The sequence below is a fragment of the Aphis gossypii genome, chromosome 1, assembly GCF_020184175.1.
Source record: "Aphis gossypii isolate Hap1 chromosome 1, ASM2018417v2, whole genome shotgun sequence".
NCBI classification, from domain to species: domain Eukaryota; kingdom Metazoa; phylum Arthropoda; class Insecta; order Hemiptera; family Aphididae; genus Aphis; species Aphis gossypii.
In genome coordinates this window covers 31,025,398-31,048,215 of record NC_065530.1, presented here as the reverse complement: position 1 = coordinate 31,048,215, position 22,818 = coordinate 31,025,398, and the positions used below count along the sequence as shown (strand labels likewise).

Genomic DNA, 22,818 nt, shown 5'->3' with positions numbered 1-22,818 from the left:
ATTAATCTAATACTTTATGTCGTTAACTCTGACCCTTCTAGGGTGGGCACAAGTTCACAAAACAATCTCAATTTAGATAAATCCGAATGAGCATTTTAAAACAGGGTAGATTATTTATCTCTCAGTCGTTTGACACTGAAAACGGTGAAGGGTGTGTATTCGTGTCTGAGGTGATAAAAGAAAGCAATAGAAAAAAAGAAAAAAAGGCATCGCGACAAGAGAGGCGTACATTTCGTTGAAGCAATAATTGAAAAAAAGAGCGAAAAAAAATTGTTTCTCTCTTCAACGTGGTGTATAGAGCACAATAAATAATCCCCCTGCTCCCATGTCGGCGCGAACAAGTGATTACGGGTAGCGTGCCTGTTGGACGTTACAGTCAACAATCGATACTTAACCTAACACAAGAAGACAATATACACGGTGGCACTTCATTTACACTGTACGGAATTCAGCTAAAAGCTAAATTAACTCGTATATAGTGTTAAACCTACTTATTTTAAAATTCCACAATGTTTTAATGTCATAATAATAATTAATAATTATTAACATTTTGTTTCATGTCATACACCTACTGCAGCCACAGTACGAAAAATTGGCCACACGTGTATTTCTATCATAATAAACGTCACTATAACGTACTGTGTATACTTTTACCTACTCGGCTATGATAATTTATGTTGTAATTTTAATTAGAAACTTTTGTACAACAACAAAACGTCCCAAAGGTTTCCATCAGTAAGTCATCAAAGTTTCTAAAATCACTCTGGGGTGTGTTAAATTTTCATTTATAAAATAATGAATATAACTCTAGGTTCTGCTAGGACGAGATATAAATCTCCAAGAACTTCTGTGTTAATATTTTAACTATATACCTACTGCCCATCTATTTATCTTTAATTTAAAGTTAATTACGTCTAACGAATCTCACACATGATGATTGTGAATTTTATTTTAAAAAACCATATACAAGATAAACATTTGAAAAATAATGATTTCTTAGATATCTTTAATACCTTTTAATAAATAAATTTATTATTTTTGAATCAGAATCTAATGCTTGTAGTAATGCTGCGAAATGGTAGTTTACATATTATTATAACCATAACCCAGCGAAATAATCGAGTAAATACCTAATATAGGAATTCAATAGTATGATGTTATATAATAATAGTTAGCTATAAACTTTCTGCCAAATGTATTTGTGACTTTAGTCGTGGTAAACTTACACAATGATATCAAAATTAAAATCATAATACGCCATCACAAGCGCTTATAGAACTACTTGAGCATTCCGAAATAGTTATGTTTCTGTTTAGTTAAATCTAATGATTAATTAACCGAAATCATCGAATTACTTATGTAAATTCGTTACTACTACAATAACTACCATATAGCTGCCACACAGTCATAGTTTTCAAACAATTTCTCCTGTAGTATCTACGGAATTTAAAGCGTTCATACGTATATTTTCAAAACAAAATTCGTAAGTCATACTGTTCATACATTCAAAAATTGAATTAATACAAGAACGTAACACGTCCATCAATCGCATTGCATTTTACTGGATGGATCGAGGATGTAGAATAGTAAACAGCCGGTTGTCAATTGGATATACAAACAAAGAGTTTAACAACAAAAAAATTATTAACAGTCTACATAGGTCAATATTTCGTGAAGGTGGATCATTCGTAGTGTGTATAAACAATAAATCGAAAATGACAAGGGAGTATGTGGGACTCCTTCACGAAAAGTCATGGTGATCAAACAATTCTTCTCAGATATTTTTCTGAGACACTTGAAGTTTATCTTCTTAACACAAAATACATACAAAATAATGGTATTTTATTTACGAGAATTCAAGTTTAAATCCAAAAACTAAGGAGTTTGCATAATAAACTACTGTTATATTTCTTTATATGTACATATGGAAAATATGGAATACATTCAAGTATAATTTAACACATTAGGAAAAATTTAAATTCAAAAACCCAATTTTCAATTCGTTTAACATTGTTTCTGGAAAACTCGTTCGAAGTAAATAATATAATAAAACAAAAATATTATACTGAGATGGTTGATAAACAGCTTCTGCGAGAGTATAATATTATGGATATTATTTATCTCAGTAAAAATAATTTCATATAATAATTTACGATGCATCAACAGAGATGGTTACGTGCGTACACTGAAGTGATTTGTTTTTTTTTTTTTGGAATAAATACTCTTACTAAAGAAAATCATGATGTATAGATACACTCACACACACATATACGCACATACATATATATATTATAATACTGCATTTTTTTTTCATCTTGTTTTTCGATAGCATATCTTTTTAATGCAAAGTGATTATTCTTTTTTTTTCCAAGAATAATAAAGAACATAGTAATATTTCAAACAATTTTTTCGGATAAACTTAGTTTAAAATAAAAAATAAGGTCAAGTTAAGACCGATTTGAAAAAATACATTGAAAAAACTCAAATCACTAAAACAATCAATAATTTATTCGGAAAAATTATAATTTTTAATAGGTAATAATTGAATGTATTATTGTTATACACAATGGTTAAATGCATAAACACAAACGATGAAATATATTTATATCACATATGATATGTATGTACTATGCAGGTCTACACGTTTAGATCACGGTTTGTAGGCAGTTCTATATTCTGATTTGAAACAATGTTATGACGTATAATATTTCACTCACTGAAACATCGATCCATTATTTGAAATCGATTTTTGGTAAAAGAAACTCAATGAGCTATACGTCTAAAACACCTGATTTGTTGCGGCGTAAATCAGTATCTACTGCCACGGTTCCCAGAATTTTTTGGTTTACACAACCCCCAAACAAAATACAAAATAAAATAATTGTGCCTTACTCAAATAAAGTCTGCTATTAAAAACTAAAAAAGTCTAAAATTTTATAAATATTTCATGAGAATTTCTATAAATGGTTTATAATAACCAAATTATTTTTAAATTTATATCACGACAAGAAAAATTTAAAATTTGTTAAACATTTCCAGTGATAACGGTTTTTTTTTTTATTAAAAAAAAAAAAAAAAATCAATAAATAAATAATAAAATCAGATTAATCAAAAACTTATGTAGCACAGTATTTCCATTTGTATGTAATTTATTTTTAGTTTTTTATGGTTATTGAGATAAATAACTACAAAAAATTCTTTACTTTTTACTTTCAAAATTATCAACTAGATCTAATTAGCTAAAAGAAACTACTTACAATGTTGACAATTTAAGTATTACTGCTCCAAATCCAATAAAGGATAAAAAAAAACATTCATAATTGTAAAATCAATACATATAAATATTTTTTTTTTTTTCAGAATCTTAAAAAAGCTATTTTAAAGTTTAAAAAGGTTTGGCAAGTGAGTACAGCATTGCTGTACAGTAGGTGTCGAGTTACTCACTGTAATGAACGTGTTAAATAATTTGAATTCAATGACACATCAATGTATGGGAAAAAGAATTCTAAACGGGGACGATCGATGCGTTGATATAAGCCTATATTACAAGTATATTTCATAATACGTATGTTTTGATATTGTTATTATAAAAGTAATAATAAATTTTACAATTAATATTACGTAAAATGGTTAGCTTTATTTTTAATTGTTTGTTTTTTTTTTCAAATATTGAGTGGCTAACCATTCCATTTATTAAAATTTTAATATTTAACTGTTATTAAAATATACATATATAAGCCATATTATTATATTATTGTCATAAACTTTTGAATTAATACTGCTTTACTATAAATAACTATTATCTATAAATTAATCTATATATTTTGAAAATATCATTTTATATAGTAAAATTCATACTATGCGCACAAGTTTTAAGTCTCTACAATTAATGTTTTTGAATTATATACATAAAAAAAAAATCAACATCATTATTCATCGTTCAAATATATATTTCGTCCAAATTTAAATATCAAATGTTTAAATAAAATAATTGTTTTTGTATATATTTAGTTTCAGTATGATTTTTTGGAAGCGAATTCCGAGTACTGGTTAAAAATACCAGATATTTTTTATACTTGAAACCTCTCCCACAAACTATCAACTAGATTCAATTTTTTATTAGAAACTACCTTCAAAGTAAAATATCAAAAAATTGTATTGCAGCAATATATGATGAAAAACAAAAATGAAATAAAAAAAAAACCCTATATTATTGTAAAATCAAATTACTCTGCTCAGAATCAGATAAATAATTGTTAATATGGAAAAAAAAATAATTTTATCAGAAGGAAAAATACAATTATGATAATAATTAAAGACGCTTTGACGTATAATTTTTTTTAAAAATTATAACCGGGTATGAAAAATCCTTAGAACTATAAGATAATAAGTTTTATGTCATTTTTTTATACTAGTGAACTACCCCATTCTTAATTAGTAAATGCTACGACATCTGCACTCGGCTTCCCACTCAAATTTTGCGGTTCAATAAATTGGAAAAATTAAAAACTAAAAGTTTTAGTTGAGTTTTTTATTTTGAAAATCTTTAGTGGGGAAATTTACTTTTGAGCGTTTTTATGATGCCAGAGAAAGCGTTAGCATGATGGTTGTGCGGAGCTACTATCAGTAAGTTGACACAATGTTCGAGGGTGACAGAAAACTATTAAGATAAAGCACTTTGGCGTCCATTCTCTTCTCGTCCATCCACTCACAGATATTTTTTCGGGTCATGTGTCACAGGGCCCTTTAGAGTCGAGTGGTTAATTCAATTACCCACGTGGTGAATTATTGAGTTCACCAATAAACCCAATATGTATTTTTTATTTAAGATAATAATAATAATTGAAATAATAATAATAGTAGAAAAAATACGGTAACGAGCAGCGTACACCATAAACCGTTTTTAACGTTAAATTTGTGAAAAACCATTTACAAAACTGCACTGAATACCCTAACCAATACTAATACTGCTATTGCGTTATGCTTCTACCGCCGCCACCCTAACCATCACCAACAACACCACTGCTTCTACAGCAGTGTTTTTCATCCCTCACATTCCGAGTCGCTTTTGAACGTCCAGCTGCTACTGAAGGGATTTTCTCTCAGCCTTTTTTTCCACCCATCTACTACTGCTGTGCCCCGAAGGAAGGAAAATGCGTGAAAAAATACTCGCGAGCCAAATAAAGCGAGTGCATAATGTATACATTTTTTCCATCATATATTTCATTATGTCCCATACGCATAATAAAAGTAAAGGGCCCTTGGTTTTTTTAAACATACTTTGTAAATAAAGCCCCACCACCTCCTTTGTGTCCATTTACACATGTCCTCCCGCTCTTACTCTTTCCCAGACTTAAAAACAATATAATATACACACACGCCCGCGTGCGTTTCGTATAATCCGAAATCCTCTTATGTGATCAGATTAACGGACACTTGTATATTTCGTGGCCTTTATAACAAAGTCAGTTAAATTATTCAAAGACCGCCCGGTGATAATATAAAACGCAGCGAAACACAACACACTGTTCCTGCTGCACATACGTACATATACGTTCGTGCACGCACGCACGTATAATCAGAAACAAACTCGTGTTTGTGGAAATCCATTATGTGTGACTATAATATACATGTGTGTCCGTTCGGAACACGATCCTTCGAAGAACCCTAATTTTAATCCTGACAAAGAGTTATAAGCTTATTATTATTCGAAATGTTTGTCCTCCCAGACAATTATCCTATATAGTATTTTGCATTGTCGTGGGGTGTTTTAAATAATTAACAAACCGAATTATTGAAAATACCACTGCTTAAACAATCTTCTTATTTTTTTATCGTTATACCGATCGTTATTACGAATTCCGAATCACATCAGATCAACATTGTTATTGTTTAAGTAAAAAATATCTAATCAAGCACAACCGTTACATCGGCAACATAAGTATAATACCAATACGCCTTCAATTTTCATCATCTGTTTCATTCACTTAAATTTGTGACAAACGTGAATAATTCAATAATATATTATGATTTTGTTTTAATGACAATCGCTTAAAACCCTGAACAATGTATTTTTCGTTATACTTTGATTTTAAAAAAATACGATTTGGGGAGAAACGTATGCAATATGAAATAACTAGTTTTTAACACTGTATAATTATATAACAGATGAATTATTTTTAAAGTAATGAAACTTGTATTGTATTAGTTCTTTTATAATTTATTGTAAATAGCATACATTTACATTGAACAATATGCATATATATTCATAAAAGCAGTATTGAAAAAATATTGTTATTATGAAATTATATTTCATATATTTTACTACATATTTTACTAGGACATCACAATATTAGAGTTTTAGTTTTTAAACTAAAAAAGCAAATTAATTATTGTGTTATGATTTTTAAATTTTAAAAATAATAATTTAATTTATAATACACGGACCATCTTAACTACACATACGCTGTAGTTAAGGGCTACAATAATTCATCTTAAATTTTTTAAATACCATATTATAAAGTTAAAGTTATTTTATTACGGTGAGTTATTAAATCGTTTTTTACTGTGTTGCATGTGATTTGATTTGTTCGTATTAAACCACAATACTCCAACGAACCTATCGTATAAATACTGTTCGGTTTAAAGACAAAACGAAACACGTCATACCGTCCAAGATCACGTTGTAATTCTAAAAAAGTCGGTGTACGTATAATATAACATAAAATGTATACACGCCGAGTGACTACCAAAAAACATAACGGTTGAAAAAACGTATACAGGACGTTATACGATATTTTGCGCCAAAGTGGCTGCAACGGTGCACTTTGAATTTAATGGTTACGGGAGCAAAACGGCTTTATTATTCCAGGAAGGGGAGACGGAGAGTTCGCTAAAATTTCCCCACCTACCGACCAACCTCAAAATCGGATTTCCGGAGCTGTAGGCCAGGGGTAAAGTGTGCGGACAACGATCGTCCGCGGGCGCGTTTGGACGTGAAAAATCCACCCTCTCTCCATACGCTCACCAACCCACCGATACCGCACACTTGCACGGGAAAAGTTTTTATTGTTTCGTTATTAACCTATACGGAGAGGTGAGCGAGATGGATAGAAAAAGAGAGAGCGAGTGAGCTAAGGGGTGGCCAACAGCCGGCGACGACGACGACGACGACGGCAGCGGCGACGGTCGTGGCAAATAAAGCGAACGGGGAACGATGACGATCTCTCGCCAGATGGACTCGGATCGTTTCTCTCTCACGACGTTATATATACCGTACTGCGGCTATGACGGTGAGGTGTACCGATATAATATATTGTTATATACGACTTACTTATGTGGATGCCGAGCGTCAGTTGGCCGATAAAACAAGCGGCGAATACGGCCAAGACGAAGGAAAAATCACGAGCCCCTCTGTGCCGCATGGCTATGCGGTGGCGATTCGTATATTATATCCTTTATTTCCTCCTGTTTTCGTTGTCCTACCGTCCCAGCGTGTGTATACTGCAAAACCAAAAACACAACGTTCGTATAATAATATACATTATTTTACACAAACACACACACACACTCTTATATATATATATATATATATATAAACGACAGACTACTGCTGACATTATTGAACTATATCATATAATGTTTAATATATAACCGTCAGACCAGCACCGTCACCGGTTTTCCTGACATTTGGGTATACAATATTAATAATATTAATAATAATAATAACATATTGTATTGCGTTTCGAAGTGGAAGAAACGCCGACGCGGGCGATGGATATTTATATCACGCGTATGTATGTCCAGAAAATGTAAATCAACGATGGCACATAATATATATTATATATATTGACCTCATATAATATTATAATACAATAATATTATATAGAGTAGTCAACATAATAATTTATCATTTAAAAATGTTTTAATAATCATATGTTCTTAATAAGATAAGTGCTTAAATTCATAAATTCATAGAATAGAATTAAACATTTTCTTAACTTGAAACCTTTTAAGTTACAGTTAACTAACAAGTAAATATCAGTTTATAAAATATACATATAAATTTTACGTTCATTGGTTACCTCTAATCATCTCAGACTCTATTAAATCCGTTATACGTTCGGTTAATTACATTCAGAGATAGACTTATTTCCACAACTATTTATTCATTCATCAATAAAATATAATATATGTATATATTCAGGATTATTTAATTTATAGATTTAATGACTAATCAATTAGTTACTCGATAATTTACTACTCATGAGGTTTTCTTAAATACATAAAATATGGAATCAACGAAATTCAATTTTTAAAATACTTATTAATTATGCGAATTGTATAAACTATATATTTTTGTTTAAATGACTAAATAAATTAAAAGTATACCTTTTTTAAATTTTTAATTATTGGAGAAATTTAAATTTGAAATTAAAAAAATACTTAAAATACTTCACTACTTATCAATAAATATGAATAATTAGAAGGTTTATTTTGAATAACTAAAAACGTGAATATTCAATTACTTATTTTCAAGTGTTTTTTTAAAGCTCAATGAAAGTATAAAGGTGTTTGTTTTCTATTGATTTCATACGAAGAAGTCAGTTTAAAACAAGTATAATACCACAGAATGGTCTACGAATCGAAGATGCCAGAGTGCCATTCAAGTTGGTCAGATCGTCAGTAATTTCTCTTGGGACTGTTTGTCGGAGAAAATTGGAAACGACCAAAGATTAACGTGAGATAACAATTGTTTAGATTGTAAAAGTGGTAATACCTAGTAGGTGATAGTAGGGTTTTGCTCATAATAGAATTTCAAAAATCAATACATATAGGTGTTATACTTATATTAACAGATTACATTTTATCATGTCAAGTATTTAATGATAAGATGTTTGAGCTTATATTTGAAATCGTAACTTTGTTTTAGACGAAATACATTAATTTGTCTTATCTTTTTGTTATTATTATTATTTATGTATGATTTTGTGAAATTTGCAAAGATATTAGTAATCATATTTCTTTTACTATTAGATTTTAAAGTGTATTAATTTTTGTATTAATTTTTGATCTGAGAAAAAATCTATAAAATATATTTGTAAGAATCATATAATGATTTTTGAGATACATCATATTCAATCAAATATAATCAGTATACTTTTGACATAACAATTTAAATAATGTTTAAATATTTTACATTCTAATTTAAATTTTCCTTACACATTCTCAGTATTATTGTATGTATAGTGTGATAAGCGATATAAGTATATAATCAGTTATTATGATGGATCAGCTTAATAGTGTTCAATTCACAAGAATACTTACATTATTCAATATTATCTATCTATAATCGTATAAACTTAAGAAGTTTATCTTGAGTCAATATAAAATATTAAAAAGCCTATTCAATCATAAGTCGGAAATTGAAGAGAAATAAATCAATGTGCTACAGATTATATCTAATGGAAATCTGACGAGTGTAATGGATTTGTTATGAATACAACAAAGTTATTTTCACAGGAAACTGTGATTATCGATATCTATACTTTTACGTGAGTTGTATTTATAATGGTCTTATTATTACGATTTCAACAACAATGTATGCTATAACTAACAACTGTGCTGTTTATTTTTTTAATAAATTATCATTTTATTTAGACCTTATTCTATATTATTATATTTTAACCTTTTAGCAATAAGATCGATTCAATGTGAAGAAAATAAAAGCATGCCATCATTATGACTTCCTGGTCTCAGATTATAGTCAAAAGTAAGGACATTGGTGGTCCCATTACACCATCCCGACATCCTTTGCGGACACATCCTTTTAAAGGATCAGACGGCATTAAGGGTTGATTGCTAGACAGACGGTGGTAGTAAGCGTAAGGGGGTTATGGCTTAAGGGTCAGTGCAGTATGGAAAAAAAGAAGCTTTTGTTAAACAACAGTAAACGTATTTTGACACATCTTTTATGCTCAACTATTGCAACCTTTTAAGATAAAAAGAAAAAACTAAGTACTGAGAAAATATAACATAACAGGAGAACGTCATTAATTTTATTTTAAAATACAATTTTTTTCTTTGAAGAGATTTTTGTACAGTAGAAAATTCATACGACATAAAATTATGAACAAGATTGTACATTTTTTCACAATTGAGTTAGTTTCTACAAGAATGTAATGACAGCAATGGATGATAATATAGACGCTAAATTTTTTGCTAAAACGCGTATACGGGCACGTAAATACAACAGATACAGAAGGAAATGGTAGATGGCCCATGCATAAGTTATAAGTTAAAGTGGAGTTCGTGTGACTCGAAAGGTTATGGCGATAGATGGTGAAGCACTTTCTAGTTTAAAATTCATCATTTCCAAGACTATGCAATTTTAATCCACACCCACATCATATTTGGTAATACGTTCGGTAATAATTTATGGAAACCTGTTTAATAGCTAATGCCGTTGTAGGCGAAGGGACTCTAATGCGTTAGATATTTTTGGCCGTATTTATACCATAAAATTCATCTTTGTTTCGTGTAAAAATCTACAAGTATAAGTGTAGACAACGAGTTGTTCAGAAGTTTTTTTTATACTTTCTATTCGGAGGTATTTTATTATCTTGGCCAAATGGAGTGCACACAGTATTGAAATGACGCGACCCTGCGCTTTTTCTATGGTTGGTGGATGAGAAAAAAATGTATATGTATAAATATAAAATATAAATATGTATATTATAAGAGTAAAAGAAATATTTATTTCCATAAGGACCTTTTTGGGTACCCTAGATTTTCTTTACTTCTAACCTACACTCCCTCACTTACCCCATAAACAAAAGTCATCTATCAAATGCATTCCTGCAGCACAGACATCTTTTTTCCACTAGTGTTTTCAACAAGATTCAACGAAAAATACATTTATAACTACACTGTGTTGTTCAGTGAACAAAAACCTCCATCCAAATTTAAAAACAAGTTGTTCACTTTACGATTTAAAAATGCTGTCATTAAAACGGTAACAAAACATATTGGGACACCCCTCAAATATTGCTGTCACTACAATAAACTGAAAAGCTGAAAGAGTATAATTTATTAAATTGTACTATTCACCGTAATTAAACGACAAAAACACTGTTTTTTTGAGTGAGGAAGTAAATCATAATTCTTTAGGGCGTGGTATAATTTGTACTAAAACCTGGTAAATCCGCAATAGCTGATAGGAGAAAGAATAATATTTAAATAAGTATAATAAAATATGAAAGCAACTCTATAATTTTTAAATATATTTATTTATAAAATAATTATGTTTACAATTTTTTAACAAACTGAAAAATAATATTTTTTTAACTCCAATGTGCTGTCAACATTTCAGTATTTTAGTTGAATTTGCTTAACGATTTTCGTTTTAATGAGGCAAAGTATACATGTACAATTTGCTTACAGCTCTCTGAGATAAGTACTCAGCATAATATATGTTATGTTATTTTATTTTATTTATATTTTATATTAATGTTATGTCTAGGGAATAATTTATTTACTTTATTGTATAATAACCTGTTTACACTCGGTCTTCGGACAATTCGTCCACACTATTTTTTAAGCATTATTTTTTGAAAAATATAAAGAAATCGTCATCAATTAGTAGTTTAAATATAAAAAAAAAGTTTACATTAATTTATAGTTATAAAAATCAAGACATATTATTTTATTTATATTAAGTTAAATGCAGTAATTTGTTTAAAGATATAACCGTTACCTCAATAAGTATAAAGTGTATATATTATCAAAAACAAGTAATGATTGATGATTTAATAATATTATTTATAATATTACTTGTATATAAGTTTTTCTACACTAATTTATATTGTTGATTTCAACACATACACTTTGAAAATTTCATTTTAATTGTTAAAAAAATATTAGGAAAATGTTTTTTCCACGAAGTATGAACAATCGCTTAAACTTAGAGAAGTAAGAAAAAAATTTCACACAATGATAAATAAAAAAAATAAAAACATAAGAACTACAGTACCCTAAAATAAAAATAAAACAATAAAAAAAGTCCTAAAATTGCACCACTGTCACATTCTTTTTAAATGTTTCAAAGAAAAAAGACTCGATTGAAATGACTGATATTTAAAACAGTAAAGCAATAGAACCCTTGAATTGTAATACAATTGAACCTTAAATCTTATTAGAATATAGCCTATATAGGTAACTTTGTTTACAACACGTTTTTTTAATGTAAATTTGTAATGCGATTACAATTTTTATTTCACGATACTCAACCAGAATTCAAAATAAACTTTTATTACTCGGAACTATTAATTAACAATAAACAAATACACCTATTGAATGTTTGTTATTTATTTATATATATTAAATTTGACTTCAGTTTCAAAGTTTAAGTATTACGAAACACGATAAAATTACCAATTATAATTCATTAAGTATTAAATTAAAATTATTTAGTCACTTTACCTACATACTGCATGCAATATTTTATTAAACTAAACATATTCTGAATTTTAGATATCAATTTTATTTATGTATATTTTGTAGACATTATATATATATAGTTTGTATTGTATACAGTATACTAGATATATACTATACTCGTATACATAATATCTGGTATATTTGATTTTGCAAGTAAGCAAATATATTTTGATACATAGTATACAATAGAAATATCTGAATAATAGAAAGAATAGAATATCTAAAAAATAACAAATTGAATTGTGATAGACTTGTAGGTTGAGAAGTAGGTTATTAATTTTACTTCATCAATAGTACACTGTATGCTGAAGAATGTCTCTTTCAAAATTTTACTACTACAAATTTTTTTTTACGATTCAAATTTTGTAGGTTAGATTGCGATTGATATTATTAACTACGAAACACATATTTGTATAAAGTATGCATATAAGATATAAAAGGGTGTAAATATTTAACTAGAAGAGTTATCTATTAACAATACTTTTGTGTTTTTGATTAGAATTTAGTTTTTAAATATATTTAAATATTGGAAAAAATAATGTTATTTTCATATTTAAAGGTAATTCGTGATAATCCTTTATAATTGTCTTGACAATAAAATTTAACCACGAAATTTTATGATTGTTTTAAATATGTTTAAAAAACATGTTGCTTATAAATTATAATAACAGTATAGTTTAAAATATATTATCAACCAGAAAGTGAGGACTTTATTTTATCTGCGTCAAATTTTCTTTTTTTCAATTCGGACGGAATAATAACTTCTATTATAATGACAAAAATTGTATTTATTATCGTACTGCGTAAGAAGTTAGATTAATATACGTCTATAATCCTGTAATATCACTTTTGTTTCAATTTTTTAATACAAACTTATTGCTAGATTAATTAATAATTAATATGACATATTTATGAATAAAATTATAAAAAAAATTTAGCTTTTTTATTTTATTTTTTGTTCAAAAGCCAAGATATTGATTTTATTTTTAATGTATATTAAATTTATAAATACAGTTTATATTAGTGTTACGTATTTTTCATACATATTTCATAATTTGTATTATAGTATAATATTTATAAATTAAAAATAAAAACAATCATTTGGAATTTTAATTTTAAAGCTGTCACAACTTCATAACCAATGATTTAAAACTAGTATTTTTTTTTTTTATTTATATGATTCTTGCGTATCCAATGTAAAGTATTAATTTTAGATGTGAACAAATTCGAAAGAAACTTATTTAAAATAAACCCAACATTATTAAAATCAATTTAAAAACGTATAAACCAAAAAATAAAAGTGAGAATCAGTGCAGTGTTTTGAATTTTTAAGTGTAAAACTACATATTGCATATTTAGAATATTTTTAAGACATTTAAGTCCAAGCTCTGATTATTATTATTATTATTTAATGTGTGTATAGACGCGTGTGTGTGCAATCGTCTAAGTGCACAATAAAATAATGTTTGAATCAAAATATACTGTAACTATACACTATTATATTATTATTACGTAGAACTTTTGTGGAGGACCGAGGGACGAGGACTACTGAGGGTGCGTCGTATACACACTGTACAGTGTACAGTGCAAATGGAAAAAGCCAAAATTAACTGAACACCGGTGTGAGTGAAATTGTAGTCCCCTATTTACTAACATCCAAAAGGCGTCACGGAACATAGAAAAACGAATCAAATCTATCGTATTAATCTTACACATAACAGGAACGGTTGGTGGTCTAAATAGTATAGTGTATAATAGATGTACGAGAAATTCGGGAAATTAAAAAAAAATATTGGTTTCTAAACTTTTATTGTACGTATTATTAAACCCAATTGATTTATTACTTTCTAAATAGCTATAGTATGTATAGTAATGCCCAATGAATTGCAAATTTGTGGTATGTATGTAACTACATCATTAATGTATATTATCATCTTATTAAGTTTTTTCGGATCAGTCCCGAGAGGTTAATCGTGAAAATGTTAATACATTAATATATATATTATAGCGACATAGAGATAGAATTCATCATTACCCTACAAGTACGAATATTTCACGCATTTACATAATACATGTATTAAATTATATATTTGGCCATGAAAACAATATTATCAGTCGAAGGCCCTTCTAGTCTATGTATATATCTGACATAGTCTAATCAAACACTGAGACCTAATGATACTGCTATATTGCAAACATAATTATCTCATTTGATGAAGAGTTTATGTACACATTAGCTTACGGCATATCATATTATGTTCGAATATATTATGTATGTGCAGTTAGTATAAGGCAGATGTCTAATGTGTTTGAAACTGAAATTATTGAATCACGAAATTTATATCAATTGGAAAAAACTTCTGTGAAAAAAAACCCAATGACCAAAAAATATGACATAATATTTTTTTAAATTAAATTTAATAAATAGATTAAGCAATCAATTTTTTTTTTTTATTAAATGTAAATGTAATGCATATATATAGTAACCAATTTATCATCGAGTTACACAAACACATCTACTGTTATACAACGGTTTTTATCTATCAACTTATGGATAATTATAATAATTATGCAAGTAGGTACCTACTCAATTTTAGCGGAATGTGTTTTTTTTTTTTTTTTATGTCTTTTTAATCTAGTAGTTCTAATTTTTGGGTTTCTTTGCCATGGTAATTTTTGTGCACGAGGTATCAATGAAGGATTCAACGAAAAATACCAAACAATTTTTGAATACCCAATTGGACCAAATAATATTACTATGAGACCTATGGATAGCATGCTAAAAATAGAATTTCCTTAAACCTAACAGTTATTTAATTATCCTACACAGCGAATCATCAAACAATTTTACTTTCTTGACAGAAAATATAGAAATACGAATGGGTAAAACTCAATTCCATACGGCCCTTATCAGCGAACGAAATTGCACACATTTTAAGGCATACGATTTCGTACGTATTGTACATAAGATTTTAGTGCAATGTTGCCAGATTTTCATAAGGTTAAGTAGGGTATTTGACTATTTTACTCAGTTATAGCGTTTTACGTACGTTTTTTACACAAAAATAAGATCAGAATCTAAAGAACAAAATTAAATTTGCTAAGGCAAACAAACAACGTATAGATTATTTACAATTAACGAATATAATAAATACTTTATTTATCAAAATGTAATAAAATATTTGTTAAGTTTTTGTAATAAGTACAAAGGTATCAAATTAAATTTTTTTAGTTCTGAACGGAGTGATGAATGTATTTTATTTTATAGTAGTTTCTATAATTGTTTAATCCATAAGTACTATTCAATTCAATCTTCAAATTTTTAACTTTTGACTTTTTGAAGTTCGTAAACTTTTTATAACGTTATTATTTAAGAAAATTTAACGAATCTATGATAATAAATGGCAATGCTACCTAGAAAATATTAATAAAATAAATTATTTATATACTTTTTTAGATTTTATGGTTCGAGTATAAACTATTTATCAAGAATCTTATATTAAATTTTTAAAAAATAGATACAAGAAAAATAGTTTTTATACATTTCTAACTATAAAATAATATCTAATCAGAGTTCCTAAAAAAAAAAAAAAACTAAATAAAATTGCTCATGTTTATAAATAGCTAAATAAAAAAAAAATTAAATATATTGAAAATATTATTATAAAAACACTTAGTGAAAATTTCAAGTATCTACGATTATTTTTTTCCAGTTACACCAAAAGAATGGAATCGACTTTGTATTTGCATGGAAATTCCCATTTTTCTTTTATCATTTTTTCTGATTGTAAAAAAAAGCACTGAGAATTTTTTACTTCTAAACTCCACAAAATTCTATATAGATCCGTTTTCCATAAAACAACCTATTTTTGAAAACCAAAGTATTTTATCAATACTTATTGTGTTTACAGGAACACAAAAAAAAAATATATTAATAATAAAAATCATCATTCTTAAATTAATACATTCTTCACTCAGCTCAGAATCTAAAATATTTTTAAAAAAACATTTGGTTTCATAATTTATATCCATATTAATTGTTAATGTTTGTAAACGATTATTAAATTGCATTCCGCCAATAAATTACGCATATCAAATCAATTACTTAATAAAAACCACTATAATATGTTTTCACAATCGATGTATTTTATTACATTAAAATATATAATAACATAGTAATCAATATGTTTTTTTACAAAATACTACATTATCGATTTTAATCAAAGAATTTGTGGGAATTACATTAGGTCCTTTTATAATTTTATTCAATATATATATTACGAAATGAAGTATTATGATATTTTAATTTAATTGTAATTGGCTTACCGTATTAGTTATACAGCTTATCACTAAATTATTTTAATACTAACAGTGAAATGCAAAATATTTTTCATCGTGCCAAATTGAGGTTGATAATCTAATTATTAAATATGTACAAATGCTATGGCTATATTAATTATTGAAATTGAAATGTGATTACGTTATAGATTTACATTTTTATTGTCTAATTTAATTAAGTTTTTTTTTCATACAGTGTACATTCACTATACGTATTACTACTAATTCTAAATGATCAAAATTGTATAATAATAATAATAATTTACAGAATGCTGAAAAACTCCCGCTCTATAATTTCATATGTCATCCTATAATAATTATTAGAAGTCATTGAATGATGGGAATTGTGTCTGTTCACGTAGGTGAATGAAAACTGAAAAGTTTGCATTTCAACTGTAGGTTTTAGCCGTAATCATAGCGTGGATAAATCAGAAACACGCTTTTACTGTAAAAAACGTGCTCATACATACAACTCTGTTTAGTAATCGGTTAAAAATGTGGTAGGTAAAAACTTAAGAGTATTAGAGCCCATCATCAGCAAACGTATTTTCTCACTATGTAGCTTTTAACAAGTAAAAAAATTACTACCCACCTACTCTATTCTCGTATGCAGAAAATAAATAATAAAATATTTGCTTTAGGTTCTAAATCTGAGTAATATTTTATTATTTTATTATAATTTATAAGTTTTTGTTTTGTTTTGAGAATTTTTTGATCTTAAGTTTTTCTCAATAACAGACTTAATCATAAGCTCACAAGTGGGTTAATAATAAAAATCGATTTTATACAGTTTTTATAGTTTATATAGTGCATGGAATCTGATGAAAGTTTAATTGTACATTTGTTTTATCTTTAAACATAGTTTATTATATTGGTTGTTGTAAACTAAAGTTCAAATTGTATACCTACTATTATTAATTAAGTATTAAATTTTAATTTTAATTATATTAAATACGTACATATTAAATATATTTACGACTTGTCAATAACTTTGTAGTGGCAATATTTTACACGTATCGGTATATTATTATTGGTGACGTACCTGCAACATAATAAAAAAAAAAACAATTGTCTTAAGTAACATTCCTTTTAAACTTATTACCTATTATTTGTAATTGTAATTATGCTAATAAATAAATAATCGTCGAGTACATGCAAACAACTCAATTATTTTATAATTTAAATTCAATCAATATTTAATATTATTGTAAAATATTCACATCTCAATATTGCTTTGCATAACTCGACTATACTCCATAATATTATGTGTATAATATATTAACAGATTAACATTTCATTTAAAATGTACATGTAACACACATTCAATGATTTCTGAAGTGATTTTAGTCTTATCTTCTGCATTGCTTTATACAACATGCGTTTATATAATTTTTGGAATAAAAATCAGAATTAAACCAATTGGGTTAGCAATTAACTCACGAATCACGATGAGTAAGAAATGTTTTTATTTTTTTTTTCGTCGTATTTTCTACTGTGCTGCGTGCGGCGGTGACATGTCAAAATTGGTCTCAACAATATAATTCGTTTTTCGTACGCGACTCGCCCTCATTGCCACTCGAATCGAAAACCGCAGCAATTAACTCGTTGGAAATTTTGATTGTGGTTATTCTTGTCGGCAGCAATATAAGCGTTCTCCATTTCAGGGTAGCTCGTAGACGTATATAGTTGTGAGGGCTCGATGGGGGAGATGCGAGTTGTATGGGACGGTGGGAACTTAGGTTCACACGGGAGAGACGAGGCGTATATTATATTATATACTGCGCTGCAGTGGTGCGGGAATAAGGGAAACCAATGGACCGTAATAACGAATTCCAGTCGTCGTTCTCGTACGGGGTCAGTATTGAGCAAAAAAATAAATAAATAAATAAAAATTGATAAAACGGCACGCGAATCATACACACTCACACACGCGCACGAATTTATTTATATATATATATTTGCGATGAATGAGAGGAAAAAATCATCGTACCGGAACCCATTAGGCGATTTCACCAACCCAGTCGTTTAATAGAAACCGATTGGAAACACATTGGCTAGGCCAATTTATGACAAACCCGTTCAGTGTCGACCGAATCGTACGCGCTCGGTGCTACAGCAATAATATGATATATTATAATACCGTATAATATTTAATATGTGTTCGAATTAACTATATAACCGTCGTGTGGAGGTAAAGGCGGGACGAATATTCAGAGCAAAATGGACGGTGAATCTATGACATGTATAACATTTGATATACTGAGCTTGATGGAATTATCTTTATAATTCAATAGTTTTTATTTTATCAAATTGTATTTTATCCTTGCGTGTATATTTATATTAAGCTACTTTTTGCAGTGTATTGAAAAAAGGCAGGATATGCATTTTTTAGCAACTACAAAAAGGTGTATCTGATCTCGATCGGTACTATAAGGCTATAAAGATCAGGTTGATGACCCAAAATTTTTAAACGTCACAGAACTACTCGCAAGTATTACCATTCTAACTTAAATTCGTAGTTATTTACCTTTTTAAATTATAAGGAAGATAACGAGAACGTCTAAACATTGTATTCAAATCCACTAATCGGTCGGAGGTTGCTAGAACTGTATAAGAAAGATATAAAGTGACACTACACCTGTATTATAATATTATTTTGGATCATAACCTACACTACTTTCATTCGACTGCTGCAGCAGAACTATTATTCAATTGATGCTATGTATCCCGTTGGTGAGCAAAAATATTTAACAACCACGGTACGCACAATGTACCGGAGTCGTAGTTCTGCAATAGTCTTACCCTCGCACAGTCATCGTTTAAATAGGGTCGAAACAAACATAGTCAGTAAGTTGTACACGAATGCAACTGTATCATGTAGGTACCTATAATGTATACACACACATATATATATATATAAAATACACGCAGACCGTAATATACAGCATTACACATATATGTGTACTAGTGAACGTATCAATAGATCGTTTGATAATGTCTACTCAAAATACGAATCGGTACGTTACACGGCCTCAGCTAAATTATGTCGTTATTGTTATATACGCCCTTGAACATCGATTTAGTATACCTACCTATCGATTTAGAAAAACGCTGGAATTCATATTATGGTTTTCGTTTATAGATTTTTTTCAATGTTCCTATTACTATGCTAAGACATAATATAAAAATTAATATTATTATAATGGTATATTGTTGAAAAGCCATTTTTTAATCAATGCATTTGAATATGAAAAATAAACATCGACATTATTCAAATCGATTTTATTTTGCGTTTGGAAATACACATTATTATAATAATATTAATTGTTATTTATATAGTATGTATTAACATTTTTTTTTTTTATGAGGTACCTGAAACAATACATATATTTTCAGATTTTAACGAGAGTAATCTTCAGTTATAGTTGACATCATCTAGTAAAACCTACCATTATCTACAGACATTTTATTTTGACAATATCAGAAGTACCTACCTATTATTTTTATCTGTGAAATATTCAAAGTTTTATACAACTAGGTACTTGTTATAAGATTTGTTCTCCTTTTCTTTGAAGTATATGAATCTGTTTTAACTTTGTGGTCACGTACTACTATTGTATAACGAATACATTATAATTTGTTTGAGAACCTAGTAGGTACCATCCATATATTTATTAAATAGAATTGTGTTAAAAATTAAAAATAAGATGTATTTTGGTATTATTAGTAACTAACTTATACAATTTTTAAATTTTTTTACAAAACTACACCTATTTTAATTTCATAAGTATTTAAGTTTATTGACCTTATTAATTCTATGGTATTATTAATTTTTTAATCATTGAATCAACATTATTCACATAAAACATTAAGAAAGTAGACCGTTAGATACAAATTTATTTATGGTTTAGATCGTATTATTTTAAGTAGACAAAATTTTATTAGGGTTTAAGTTTCAAATCATGAAACAAATACGTTGTTTCCGATTTCCATAAATTGAAATTTATTTTCACTCACACAATTTTCAAGTTTTTTCGCATAGTGAATACATCTATGTAAGCATTTTTTATATTGCAATACCTCCATGATACATCGTCACGTATTATATTGCATGTGCTTCAGGTCAAGTAAAATGTTATCACATTTTTCAATTGCTATTATACATTCGTACCCGTTCATTTTTATAAATAAAAAGCAATTATGAGTCCATTTTTATGTATATAGTTTTAGATATTTTGAAAAAAGAGGTATCTTAATAATAATATATTGTTTACATTAGTACGAAGATATTTTAAAATATTATTACACTATACAATAACAAATTAAAATTTGTTTTTATAACAACGCATTTTATTTTTAAAAATCTAAAATATTTTGGTTTTTAATATTGTAAATATAATATAAGTATTTGCTGTTCACGTGGTATAATTTACAATTCATGACGTATATTATGCATCATATGAGTGATTACTGATTATTTAGTTTTGATTTTATGAATATTAATTCAAAATTTGTATCATATCAATAAATGTAACATAATTAAAAAAAAAAAAAAAATACTTAATTTGCTGTTTACTAGATGTCGAATGTATCTAATACTGAATAGGTAAATGTAGGTAGTAAATAAAATCTATGATATTATAAAGTACATTTCAGTGCTATTAAAATATTAATACTAAAATAATAATTTCCATATTAATAAACTTAATAGGTTGGACTAATTTTTAGCATAAAAATCATATTGATATAATATAATATTTTATAGCTGCTTATAAAACTTTACTCGGAGTTTTAAATTAATTTAACTATGTCATAATATAATCTATAGTAACTTGATAAATATAAAAACTGTGAAATTATTTTATCCAGATATTATATATAATTGTTTTTTCAGTTAGAAGCTAAAATTATTTTATATGAACAAATTGAGTAGAACCAATAATTTAAAAAGTTTGAATTATTAAAATTGGAATGGTATAAAAAAGTAATAAAAACAAAGAAAAACATATAATAATATTAAATTATTTTCAACTGTTTATTAAATATATAAATAAAATATGATATTATCACCAACTGCAATAAAGAATATTATGAAACTTTAATGGGAAAGTATATTATTATTCTTGCAGTGAGCGGTGCTAGAATTCTCAAGTGTAGCAAAATTGCATAACCGGTACGCCGGCCGATAACCACCAACAAGAAAACAACTTAAAAATAGGCTATTATATTTTAATTCTTTAGTTTTTAATCTTTAACATATCTATAATTTTATATTTATTTTTTTTTTTTTATATAAGATTGATATAATAATAATAATAATATTTTTTACTCATATTTTTCCCACCGCCCTTAACAAATAACATTCACCGGAATTTGTCCGGTCCGTTGTTGCGTGTCGGTCTGCATTATAATCCACCAACTTACTCACCCCCCTCCTCAAATCATTCCTTATCACACGTAAAATCGGTAGCCGGTTGCCGTTTTAACGTCAACAGTATATCTGCACAACCTCTCCTTACACCCTACAAGGTCTTTACCCCTTAAATACACGCACCCTTCTCAAAAAACTGCAGCCGTTAATAGAGACCCTATAGAAAAAGAACAAATCGATACAAATGTAAACTATCGAGGTGTACAAAATTTTTAAATATTTTCAGGTTAGCAGTACGTGGACAAAGAAGATGATGTTTAAAATGAGGTTCTAGTGGTACTACTATAGTATATTATGTATTATGTATATTGAATACGCTTTATATTATATAGTAAACGTAATCGAGTTTAAGCTGTTATAACCATTAAGTTTTATTTCCCAGTGAGATTTGGAGACAAATTATAATTTTAACAATAATAATATTATCGCTTCGCGGTCTCTGATAATGTTTTTGAGTGAATTTTAACCCGATATAGAAATGGTAAATATAAGTACAATAATCGGTTACGGTACATGCACACGGAAATATAGGGGTGGGCTGTCGACGGAGT

General features: G+C 27.8%; 1 protein-coding gene across 3 annotated transcripts in view; it reads right to left on the bottom strand.

The window, feature by feature from the left end:
* The window catches only part of LOC114131515 (discoidin domain-containing receptor 2-like), a 158,075-nt gene that overhangs the window by 111,251 nt on the left and 24,006 nt on the right, over nucleotides 1-22,818 (bottom strand). For 2 of the 3 annotated variants that reach the window (XM_027996750.2, XM_027996749.2), the window contains 2 exons: nucleotides 17,796-17,878; nucleotides 7,334-7,503 (listed from right to left, as the gene is read on the bottom strand). In XM_027996750.2, coding sequence (XP_027852551.2) covers nucleotides 7,334-7,424 — 91 coding nt within the window. In that variant the 5' untranslated portion in view covers nucleotides 7,425-7,503; nucleotides 17,796-17,878. The remainder of the gene's footprint in view (nucleotides 1-7,333; nucleotides 7,504-17,795; nucleotides 17,879-22,818) is intronic. The other variant, XM_027996751.2, reaches the window with a different exon arrangement.